The sequence below is a fragment of the Siphateles boraxobius genome, unplaced genomic scaffold, assembly GCF_051911475.1.
Source record: "Siphateles boraxobius isolate OS27281-9 unplaced genomic scaffold, OSU_SipBor_1 55, whole genome shotgun sequence".
Lineage (NCBI taxonomy): Eukaryota > Metazoa > Chordata > Actinopteri > Cypriniformes > Leuciscidae > Siphateles > Siphateles boraxobius.
The window spans coordinates 7,881,743-7,894,200 of record NW_027509181.1 but is presented as its reverse complement, the minus strand read 5'-3'; the positions used below and the strand labels follow the sequence as shown (position 1 = coordinate 7,894,200).

General features: G+C 37.7%; 1 protein-coding gene and 1 long non-coding RNA gene across 2 annotated transcripts in view; both read right to left on the bottom strand.

Moving 5' to 3' along the window:
• LOC143714706 (uncharacterized) lies at nucleotides 1–2,042 on the bottom strand. Its single transcript, XR_013195593.1, has 2 exons — nucleotides 1,942–2,042; nucleotides 1–938 (listed from the first exon to the last, which is right to left on the bottom strand). It is a non-coding gene; the product is annotated as an uncharacterized LOC143714706 (long non-coding RNA).
• A 962-nt stretch (nucleotides 2,043–3,004) lies between these two features.
• The window catches only part of adam8b (ADAM metallopeptidase domain 8b), a 33,193-nt gene continuing 23,739 nt past the window's right edge, over nucleotides 3,005–12,458 (bottom strand). Inside the window, exons 15-23 of the mRNA XM_077206004.1 lie at nucleotides 11,959–12,061; nucleotides 11,664–11,832; nucleotides 11,487–11,567; nucleotides 11,295–11,379; nucleotides 11,088–11,199; nucleotides 9,348–9,516; nucleotides 8,610–8,645; nucleotides 5,576–5,650; nucleotides 3,005–4,158 (exon numbers count right to left, since the gene is read on the bottom strand). Coding sequence (XP_077062119.1) covers nucleotides 4,102–4,158; nucleotides 5,576–5,650; nucleotides 8,610–8,645; nucleotides 9,348–9,516; nucleotides 11,088–11,199; nucleotides 11,295–11,379; nucleotides 11,487–11,567; nucleotides 11,664–11,832; nucleotides 11,959–12,061 — 887 coding nt within the window. The 3' untranslated portion in view covers nucleotides 3,005–4,101. The remainder of the gene's footprint in view (nucleotides 4,159–5,575; nucleotides 5,651–8,609; nucleotides 8,646–9,347; nucleotides 9,517–11,087; nucleotides 11,200–11,294; nucleotides 11,380–11,486; nucleotides 11,568–11,663; nucleotides 11,833–11,958; nucleotides 12,062–12,458) is intronic.

Here is a 12,458-nt window from a genome sequence, read left to right as displayed (position 1 = left end):
TTTGAATATTTACAGTTTTAATTTTTACAGATCCAATTTCACAAGTTTGACCAATCTCTAATTAAGTACTTAATAATAGCAAGTTTACAGTAAATTTCTGTTAAATTAACTAAATGTATAAGTACAGAATACCTGCACATTTACAGTATTAGTAATTGAACATAAACACTAAACGTCAAGATAAGTGATAGATAGGAAATACAAGCTTAGTATATAATTTAGAACATGTAAAAATATCCACATTAAAAGGCAATTGTTGTATACCTTTATACTCTAATATAACTTTTTTTTAAACATTTACAATTACATGTTCTCCAAAGTGACTTACTAATTACGATAACAATAGAAGCAACAAGTGCAGTGACAAGTCCTAGTTAGCCTAGCACAGTACACATAGCAAGTTTTTTTTTTTTTACAAAGATTTAGTATTATTGGGTCAAGTGTTTACGAAAAAGATGGATCTTTAGCAGTTTCTTGAAAATGTGTTGGGCAGGTCATTCCACCAGCAGAGAACAGTCCAGGTAAAGGTCATTGAAAGTGATTTTTTGTCTCTTTGGGATGATGGCACCACAAGGCGCCGTTCACTTGCAGAACACAAGCTTCTGGATTACACATAGATCTAAAGTAGTGAGTTTAGGTATAGGGCTACCTTTAAAGACCACTCTTGCTGCAGCATCTGGATCAGTTGCAGAGGTTTGACTGATGCTGGAAGAGCTGCCAAGAGAGCATTACAATAGTCCAGTCTAGATAGAAGTTGTGCAGCTCCGATAGTATGATGTAGAAGGCAAATCAGCAGGATCACACAGCAAGTATGGTTTGGCTGAAACCGTATGCAGTTCTGTCTTGACAAGGTTGAGTTGAAGGTGAAGGTCATTCATCCAGCAAGAATTTTCCATCAGGTAGGCTGAGATGCAAGCAGCAACCGTCAGATCATCTGGCTGTAATGAAAGGTAGAGATATGTGTCATTAAAGGGAAAGTTCACCCAAAAATTAAAATAATGTCAGTATTTACTCAATCTCATGTTTTTCCAACCCCGTAAGACCTTCGTTCATCTTCGGAACACTAATTAAGATATTTTTGATGAAATCTGAGAGCTGGATCCCTCCTCCATAGGCTTCTTCAGGGATTGAAACTTGCCAGCCCCAAAAAGTTATTAAAGACATCGTTAAAATAGTCCAAGTGACTACAGTGGCTCAATCTTAAGTTTATCAAGCGACGAGAATACTTTTTGTGCGCAAAAAACAACAAAAATAACGACTTTATTTCAAGTATTAATTTCCTTCTCTGTGGGCCTCGAGTCAGTTAACTTAGTGTGATTGCGTAGAGCTACGTCACACGTAGTCTCACTATTGGCCGACGCTGGTCATGTGGGTGATGCGTGTGACGTACAACAACAGAAGCTTACGCTGTTACACTAGTGAACTGACTCGAGGAGAAGTCAGAGAAGCAAATTAATATAGTTGAAATAAAGTCGTTATTTTTGTTTGTTTTTGCGCACAAAAAGTATTCTCGCCGCTTGATAAACTTAAGATTGAGCCACTGTAGTCACTTGGACTATTTTAACGATGTCTTTAATAACTTTTCGGGGCTGGCAAGTTTCAATCCCTGAAGAAGCCTATGGAGGAGTGATCCAGCTCTCAGATTTCATCAAAAATATCTTAATTCGTGTTCCGAAGATGAACGAAGGTCTTACGGGGTTGAACAACATGAGGGGGAATAAATACTGACAGAATTTTCATTTTTGGGTGAACTATCCCTTTAAGATAGCAGTGATTGGAAAAGCCATGTTTCTAAAGGACAGAGCCTTGTTACAAAAAAACAAAAACAATAGATGGGTGGAAACAATCGTGGTCTTACTGTAGCAAAATCACTTTTAGTGCAATCATATGGAATCAGAAGACTCGGTCATTACGATTTTTTAAAAGTTATTATTCCCATACCTTGTTTGCCATGATCATCTGCTTTAAACATGACCTGAAATCACAAAAAAAATAAGTTATTTTAAAACTCAGTATTACATTTACACATGTCAGAATATGTTCCATTGGGACAATACAAAAAACTCAACTGACCATGATCTGGAAGCTGAGCAGGAAAGACTTAACAGTAATGTTTTGAACTGCCATGTGCCATGTGCCTATTTTTAGTAAAACTGTGGTTATTAAAATGGTAATAAATCAGCCAAAAAAACGTGGTTACTACAATTTTACTATAATAAAATCAAGGCTGTTTTTTTAAGAGACGAGTTTTCAGCTTCCAGACAGTGATTAAAAATGTCCCGCCGTTTAAGAGATTGATTGACTGATTAATTACCATAACGAAGGTTTAATACACAATTGGTCAGACTTTGATACGCATAACAAGTCTACTAAAGCTTGTTTTAGGTCTTTAGAGATGTGGATTCAACTGATCTTGCAGTTGGAGATGGAAAATTGAGAGACGCATGATGCAGTGTTTTGCCCTCCAGCTCTCAACGCCAGTTATGACTGAACATTTAAGAATGCTAGTTAACATTAGCTTGGAAACTGTCAACTTAACACAAATGTAATATAAAATATCGTTCACATGTAGAGTGACAAATCGTACCACCGTACTTTGAGGTCAAAATGCGTACAGGTTGGCAGGTCTAATTACCAGAGAAAGTAACTATTGCGTTACTTTTTAAAAGAATGTTCTAATAGGCCTGTCAAATAACTTGGATGCCCCCAGTATTAAATGGTAAAATCCTGAATGCTTTCACTTAAACAGGAACAGGATGTGGAGATACCAAGGGGGGAAAGAGTGAGGAGAAGTGGTGTGGCAGACTCACTCAGTGACTGGGTATTGAAGCCAATACCCAGTCTGGGCATTGGCTTCAGTCTTCAGTGACACATGATCATTCAGAAATATTCCCAATATGCTGATTTGCTGCTCAAGAATCATTTCTTATTATTATCAATGTTGAAAACAGTTTTGCTGCTTCATATTTTTGTGGAAACATGATAAAAAACATTTTCAGGGTTCTTTGATGAATAGAAGTTCAGAAGAACTTTTTTTTTATTTGAGTCACTGGTCATAATGAAATCGTGTTTGTATTGATAATTATAATTCAGTGCTGAGTGCTGACATACAAGTGACTTTGTTAATGTACATTAGAGAATAGCTGAATCACATCACACATGAGGATAGAGCTGTGATACCAGCACAGTTTACAACCACAAATAATACCACTGTTTTTTCTTAAAGTATTGTACACTTCTGTTTTATGAACTTTAAAAATGTTTGCTTTTACTCAGATAACAAGCATCTAAGCACAACATCAAGACAAGCACAGACAAGTGTATCACTTATCCTTTCCAAAGGAGCCCAGGATGTACAGTATTTCCATTTTCACCCACAGGAAAATTAAACAGCCGCACCAATGAATCACAGTTCACAAAGAATCCAAAAGGCACACGTGATTCAGTGTACAGCCCGTATCTCAAAGGTTATGGAAACATTCTTGCACTAAATACAGGATCAGTCATGTACAATATTATCTGGGCTGGTCAAGAGTTGTAGAGAGGTGGGTGCTCATTGTGTGTGTGTTTCTAACTTTTTAACAATGATTATTACGCTTTTTTGTTGCAATTTTGCCTAGAAAAAAGAAAAGATGCCAAAAAATAGACATTACATTAAGAGTTTTTTAATTAAAATTGGTACAAAATCAATTAAAACTAGAGGGAATGTAGCCTCCAGTTGAACATATGTTTTGGTTTCATACTTTAGTTTAGTTTAAGGCAGATCAAGGTATGTTAAATAACTTTTATTCAGAATTAATACATACAGGTGAAAACAGTCTGTAAACGTACAATTAAATTAATTACTGTATAAAGCCTTTTGGCCTGTTGATCATTTCTCCAACCACACATTAAGATGTATTACATAAATATAGCATCATAAATACTACTTTAACAGACAAAAAACAGCTCTTACTCAAGGCCAAGCACAAACAGTGTATGTGTGTTTTTTAAAGCATGGTTTAAAAGAGCACTTTGTGATTCAGCCACCCCCACACTATAAAAGTGAACAAGAAGGACTGTAATTTGTTTAAATGAGTCACATGATGATTTCAAGTCTGGTCATCTTCTTGAAATGGTGGGAGGTCTCAACACAACCTTCACTGTATCGCCTGTGACCTGCAAAGCAAAAAGTCTACAGTTTACTAATAGGTGAATGCAAGAATTCTTTTACACTCTTAAAAATAAAGATCCTGTGGTGGAATTTTCCTTTTTCCTAATGCTAACCTATAATCTGACTATCCGCTTTCCCTAAAATGCTCACTCTGTAATACTCCAGCTCCCTGCGTCTACACTCGACAACCGCTGAGTTTTTTTACTAATCCTACCCTACTCAAGCTCTCTTGCGTCTACAGTCGACATCTTAGCTTCGAGTTTGCTAAACTACTCTACTCAAGCTCTCTTACGTCCCCAATCGACGTCTTAGCTTCGAGTTTTTCCTTTACCTAACAACTCCTATGCTGCGCAGCTTAAATGACAGACAGACTTCAGTAGATGTCCCTTGAATGCTCTTTATTACGGCCAGGAGTTCTCGAGCATTTCTCAGAGAATCTCCCAAGAATAAAGAAGGCCGGAGGATCTCAGACAATTTCCATTGAGAATCCCACCGAAAACACGGAAACAACAGTTTTTATACAATAGGGAGGTATGGCATAATGACATTAATTTGATTGGTTATTCATTTACAGTCTCTTCTGTTACTGGGTAGAGAAGAATATGTTTTGACGATTACTTCATTGATCACAAGTTCTAACTTAGTCATCTGTCTAGTTTCATTTCCCATATTTGTTATTTATACACACAGTCAGGGGTTCGACACACACACATTCATGTAAAATACAGAAAGTCTTAGGACATGGTTTTTAGAGATTTAGCAGGTTAAACAAGGTCAAATATTAAAACATGGTTTTCTTAATATTCAGTTTAAATTTTCCACCACAATCCCAAAAGGGAGTTTTCACAGTGATACCATAAAATAAAAATGTTTGGTTCCCCAAAGAACCTTTCATTGAAGAGTTCTTAAAATATTTTTTTTCTGAGTATGAAGAACATTTTAATAATCTAAAGAACCCTTTTCCACTACAAAGAAGCTTTTGTGGAATGGAAAGATTCAGGGTGTTAAAGGTTCTTCATGGAACCAGTTTCACGTGACAGTGTTTGTTTGTATTTTCATTACTCCCGTCTTCCTTTGTTCTGTTTTCCCGCCACTCATTTGTTTCCATGGTAACCCTTTTTAGTTCTACTGTCTCACCTGTTACCTCATATGTCACCTGTATTGTGTTAATCAGTTCATCAGTGTTTGTATTTAGTTTAATTCTATTCAGTCAGTCTTGGTCCAATCTCCGTCCTATGTGTGTGAACCTTCTGCCTGTCTGTACCCGTTTGAGTGATATTGTTAGTAAAAGTTTGTAAATAGTAAAATAGTAAAGTAAAACTAAAGTAGTATAGTAAAAAAAATAGTAAACCATTACAGGATAAACGGTTTTAAACTGAGCGTACAATACAATCACTTTCAGAGTAAATGCAAGTAACTAACTTGATCTGTTCTCCAGGATCCTGTTGCTAAAGATGGTTTAAATGGTGGAACAGGAGGTCCAGTCGGCTTGATTCCCTACAATTACACAGAGGATTTGAGCTGAGGAAATGTATAAACAACAACACAAACATTACACATATGTTACAAATCCTATATCCTAACTGAAATGTTACATCAGGTGGATAATGCCAATTTTGCAACATTAAAAGTCACATTATCAAACCGAAAATACAAGCTTTTACAAACTGGGGAATGAGTCAATTCTCTTCAGTGGTAATTGACAATACTATGCGTTTGTCTAAACAATGTCAGAATGCAGGAAAGGGGTTGCAAAAAGGTGGAAAATAAAAGTGCTCGATTTGCAAGCAACATTTTTAATGAACACAAACTCAGGATAATGCTTCTCTCGGGATCTCAAGAAACAAAACACGATGAACAGAACAATCACATAAAACAAAAAGATCTGACAAAAACTGAACAAAACACAGGGCTATAAATATAACGGAAAAGCAGAAGAGACCGGGTGACGAGAGGCTGCAGTGGAGCCAGTGTGCTGGAGGACAGAGGCAGAGCTTGTGTGACTGAGGTGGAGCCATAGTGATGGAGCCCAATGTAACCAAAGAGCTGGAGAGCCAAGGCGTTGACAAAGGCCCAGAAGTTCATGGCAAAGGCAGAGTGATGACTGACCAAGACAAAGCCAGAGCAACGAGGAAGCCCAGAGGAGCACGTAAGGATGACGGTCCCATGTAGAGTTGACGGGCTGAGGTGGAGTAACAGGCTTGGATCCAAGCTGTTAATAGGAGCCAGCGAAGGACTTGTCAAAGGGCTAAAGGAAGCCAGTGGAGATGGGGCCTGAATAGCACAGGCAGAGGGTTACGAGACTCCTTGACCATGACAGAGCAGGCAGGGAGTTCAAAAACGACCTTCTTGGCCGATACAAGACAGGCAGAGACTTAAAAAAAAGGCCTTCTTGGCCTATACAAGACAGACAAAGAGTTCAAAAATAGCCTCCTTGGCTGATACAGGACAGGCAGAAGAGGTGGGAGAATTGTGCTGGGTGACAAAACAGACTTTGCGCTAATCCTTTTACACTCCTCATTTTTAATAGAGTTCAAGTTCCACATCCATTCCATTCCCTTGTATTCAATGAGAACTCCCACATGAACGGACATAGTGACTGGCTCATAAACCTAGTCAGACTCCACTTCCGGCTCGGGCTCTGGAACGAACATGGCCTCGGCAGTATGCTCCTTTATGGAAATGACCACAGCTCACAAACCTGGTAGGACAATATGCAAGTGCTATGACCCTTCCCAGTTTAATCAACGCAGTACATGTCCTTTTCATCCTTTTTTCCTTGCCCTTTTTATAAATAGATATAGAATAGAAGAGAAAGTGTTAGTATTAATGGATCAATTGTTGCCGGAAAAGATGCGTCTTCAGCCATTTCTTGAAAATGGCTACGGACTCAGCAGCTCTGGTTGAGTTAGGCAGATCATTCCACCAGCAAAGAACAGTCGAGGTAAAGGTCCTAGAAAGATTTCGTACCTCTTTGAGATGGCACCACAAGACAAAATTCACTTATCCATGGCAAGCTGCGGTGGTTTCAGTTGTGTGGTCCGCTGGGGGCGTGACTGCTGATGCGGCGTGTGCTGTGGGCACAAGTGGGGCTGGGTCTTCCTCACTCTCGTCTGTGTAGGGAAATCCACACTGATGCAACACCCACCGAACAAAATGGTGGAATGTCCCTTTATGGCCATCTCCCAAAAACACGCAGAGCCTGATGTTTTTGTGCTGCACAAAGGGGACCAGATCTAGTAACCTCTGTGTATACACCTCAAGGGACTGATCCCTATTTGAGAGGAGGCTCTGAACTGCAACTACAACCATTTGTTAGACCAGATTTTCTGTCAGCAAGAGGTTGTAAAAATGATGGAAAATAAAAGAGCTGGGTCTAGCAAGCAGCAAGCAGTATCTTTACTGAACACAAATTAAGGTTAACAGTTCTTAGGCGCTCAAGAAACAAAATACGATGAACAGAGCAACCACATAAAACTGACAAGATCTGACAAAGGCTGAAGAAAACACAAGGCTATAAATACACAGGGACAGACTAGGGACTAAACAAGATAATTAACTAGACAAAGGTGTGACACAAGAGGGCAAATCAAAAACCATGATGAACAAAGACAAAGGAAACTGAACTGGGAAAAGTGCAAAAAGAACCAAACTCAAATCCAGAACAGGTGTAACATTAGCTGGGTTTCCACCCAAACGTGAAGCTAATCTTTTCAAAGTTTGCAAAAAAACGAAAACAAATGCAAATTAGGTGTGTTTCCATCAAGTTGTTCAAGCGGACAACGTTGGTATTATTAACCTAGTAACCAACAGTCAATAAAACACCAACAGGGGACACAGCCAATTGGTCATCTCCCATTATTCTGAATAATAGGGCTGAATGGACGATGGTCTTTACTTTGAAAGACTAAATGAAAGGAGTAAAAAGTAGTATTCTTTTTTCTTCTGAAAAGTAATTGTGCAAGAGTACAAGTATTCAATTTCAAGATTACTTGAGTAAAGTACAAATTCCCTGCAATAATACGTAGCTAATGAAGTAAAATCTCTCAAGTATTTTACACCCCTGATTACAACAGTTTGGAAATAGCATGTTGCTATGTTAACAATGTGTTTAATAAGTACTAATCTACTGTAACTGCACTATACTACTTTCATGATACATTTATAGTGCATGTAATGATTTTGGAGATTCCTATATTTAAAATATATGCTAAATATATGCTGTAAACAGGATAATGTTAAAATATTTACAAAATGTATAAGAAAATGCATTTCTAATCTTAAAATACAATTTGGGTAAATGTTTATTTTATTTTATTCTTTTTACAGTATATTTAAATGGGAATATCCATCTCCTTTCATGTTCAACAGAAGACAGAAAGTCTTACAGGTGACAGGATTTTTTTTTTTTGGGTACATTTCTGGGTGAATTTCTGCTATCAACAGTTCATCTTACCTGTTTAACTGTAGTCTGCTGCGGTTTTTCTGGAGGCTGCAAGCAGAATGAGAACACATTTGTTTTTATCTTTCTAAAGAAAAGCAAAAAGACTGCTTGACTCTTTCCTGTCCCAGACACGCATATACTGTATGTAAAACTAAAAAAATGTAACCGTTTAGTCTGTCCATATGCCTGTTGTATAAACCTGAAAAGCATTGCTGTAAAAATTGTGGACTCAATCTTTGAACAATACTTGAGTTATGTTTGATGAAGTTGTGATTAACTAGATATCCATGAGCAGAACTTATATTCAACTTGTTCAAGATTTAATCAGTACTAGTTAAAACTTTTGGGCAGACAGAAATTCTGATCCCAAGTCCATTCACAATTTACACAATTTTTGTTTTGGGAGAGTTTTTTTCAGCAGTACATTATTCTTGTATAAATAATTTTAGATTTACCCATCCCTAAATGGCATGTACAAACTGTGACTGGGTGCATTACATGTTGGCCAGAAGTTCTATTTTCATCTAGATGGGTGGTTCCTTACAAGGGTAAGCTGCAATGTGGTTCACTTTATGCAAGACATTATGCAAATAGCCATAAGTATGGTAACAAGACTCTAGTTTTAAATTTATTTCACATTCAAATGTCTCAAATGGGGGAAAAACTTCTTCATTTCATGCAGTGAGAATAGATTTTTTTGACTTTAAGATGATAATGAATGGGCAGCATAATAATGAAGGTTGTACTAACTAAGGGGGCAGGACGGGCTGGACGGGCCGGACCCACTCTAGCAGTTAGAGGGGTGCAGGGTTGAGTTACGGTGGTCCCCATGAATATGGGCTGGCTGATCGGAGGGTGGTCCTTCTTGGTACTGTTGTTCTCAATAAGAAGGCTCAACTGCGCTGAAGATGGAGCTTTTCTGTAAACATAAAGACAGAGGTAAAATAATCGGACAGATTATAATTAAATAAACTCACAGCTAGTCACACATTCTTTCTGACCAATGAATTTCCAAGGCACTTCCAGGAAATCAGCTGAATGTAACACTAATGCTGAGTTCAGACTGCACGATTTTAGCCCCGATTTTGGCTCGCCGACAGGTTTTGAGAAATCGCCGGCAAATGCCCGAAATCACAGGCAAACCGGTGCTCGTTCACGCGAGTGACAATCACGCAGTGTGAATGAGCAAAGACGCGATCTGAGAGAATCGCCGACAATATCTTGACCTGTCGGCGATTCACAATCCTGCTGTGTGAAAAGTGTTCTGACTGAAAACTACATCGGCGATGACCGACAGCCAATGAGAGAGCAAGATACAGGCTGTATCTTGGGGAGGAGTTATAGACCAGAATATCAGTATTTTAATAGATAGGCCTATATTTACAATTATATCAAACAGAAACAAAGCACAAACATTTGCATGACCAGCAGCAACAGCAGGACATTTGCAAAATTATTTATTTACCCCCAACTCTCTTTGCAAAACACAGTACTTGCTCCCCTTGTCTTCCCAACCATTTCCTGCATAAACTGTTATTTTTTTTTTTTTCATTTTCGCTACAAATCAGTGCACAGACAATTTGGATTGCAATCTTCTTGTAGGCTATAATTTTTAATGACAAATTCAGTGTCGCGCGAGAACTCCGGTCTCACGCACGCGTGATCTTCTGTTATTTCCTTATCACTTCTCGCGTTTGTTTGGTTGTGAAACGTAGTTTGCGGACCAGGCAGAAGTTGTCGGCGATTCTTTCTTTTGTAAAGTCATGCAGTGTCACTGTTGCCTTTGGCTTGCTCAGTTGGGGTTTAAAAGACTATTAATGTTCTGTAATATAATCGATTTAACTGTAATGAAATTATCAAGCTCAGTATGGTTCAGATTTAGTTCTCATTTGATAACAACACTAACTTTGCAACATTGACACTATTATTGGACCAACATTGAACTGACTTAAGCTGAATAATGACACTATTGTGGGCTCTGGAGCTGCTATAGCTGAATTGAAATTGTTTCATAATTGATGAACTTTGCAATACTAACGCAGTTACTGAACTAAATTAAAACAGCATTGAGATAAAATGAGTTGAATAATGATACTATTATCTTATTCTGTAGAGCTGCTTTACAGGTTAAATTTAATTTGTTTCATAATTAATGAATTTTACAACATTAACACTGTTATTGTTCTGTTTATTAATTTGAAGCTGCTTTTCTGTATTGTATAAAGCGCTATATAAATAAATGTGACTTGACTTATCATGATCATGAGGATGCTGGAGCCTATCCCAGCGTTTTAGGCCAAAGGAAGGGAAACACCCTGGAAGGATGGCCAGTGGGTCAAAAAATACATTTATAAAAAAAGAAGAAAAACTATGCAGAATGGTTTTATGACCACTAAGAAATACGAATGGTTGGGGAAAAAAGTTAATTTGAGTTCTTTAAGACCATGTGTATGATACATTTAGCAAAGCAAGTCAAATGAAACAACTCACGTTTTGTGGCTGATGATCCCATTTCTTTTTTTACGATAAAGCACTACTCCACCTACTAGTAGAAGCAGAGCGATTGCAACTGCTACTGAGATCCCAATGATCTTTACTTGTCCTAAGAAATTGCAAACAAGAGTAAAATTTCGCAAATGTTTATGAATTTTTGTTTATGAATTTTTCCAAAAAAAGAGCGAGAGTGAGTTTGAGTACCGGATGGCAATTCAGAATATTTGACTTCACAGAAAGGAGGTGCCCAACCAGGCTCACAGTGGCATTGTTTTTTGTGATTACATATCTGTAAAATAAGAGACAATAACACTCTAAGCATGTCTTTTTATATTATGAATTATAAATATGGCATTTTCGCCTGTTGTTTTCAATGAAATGGAGGTTTGATCTCACCCCTCTACCACTGCATTTCAGTGAGCAGTTTTCATTACTGCCGTAAACATTCAGGTCTTGGCACATATAATCATAGCAAACCTGTTGAAACATAACCAAGTGATTTCATCCAGTATTTGCTCCTACAAGACATAAATACATGCTGTTATAGTTCAAATCAAATTTTTACAAGCTTACCTTATTATGTGCACATTTTGTGCCAGTAGGAACCATGCTGAGGGCGTCCTCCTCTGATTGGTCCCCAGCTATGTTGCACATTCCCTTTAATGTTACTATGACAGCTTTTTGACCGGTAACAGGGTATTCGTTTCCTCCATCACAAAATATCTTTCCACAAAGCATGCTTCTATAATAAGGAAAAAAGTAAATCATGTCAAAATCAGTTTGTTCTACACCGGGTGCTACAAATACTGATGCTGGAAAAGTCATTTTGTGAGCTATTTTACATAGAAAATTATAAAAGATCACATACTCTTTTGTACAGGCTCTGTAGCCATCTTTGGTTTTTCCACAGTGAGAATCATTTTTTCCAAATGTGTTTAGAAAAAAGCATGCATTAGAAGCCACTTTGGAACCTGGTGAAAAAATCAGACAAAACATTGAAGCAAATATCAATTATTTTAGTTTTAAAGAATGAATAACTGGTCCTTTTTGGAGATTTGGTAAAAGAACCAGCTCATTATAGTCAATCTTTCTTTTGCCACATTCAATTCAGACTGTAAAAGCATTATTTTTCTATGGTAATTAGAAGCAGTGATGCAGCGCACAGTACTTTGATTAAATGAACGAATGAATGAATGAGGCATTTATTTAGCGCTTTCATATGTACTACTCTACACCCAAAGTGCTTTACAATCATATCAGGGAATCTCTCCTCCTTACTTTAGTAAACTCCCAACCCTAAAACCCAGATTTGAACCCTGATTGTGCTTCTGAACAAAGTACTTACTAGGCCTAGGTTACTTTAGGGCA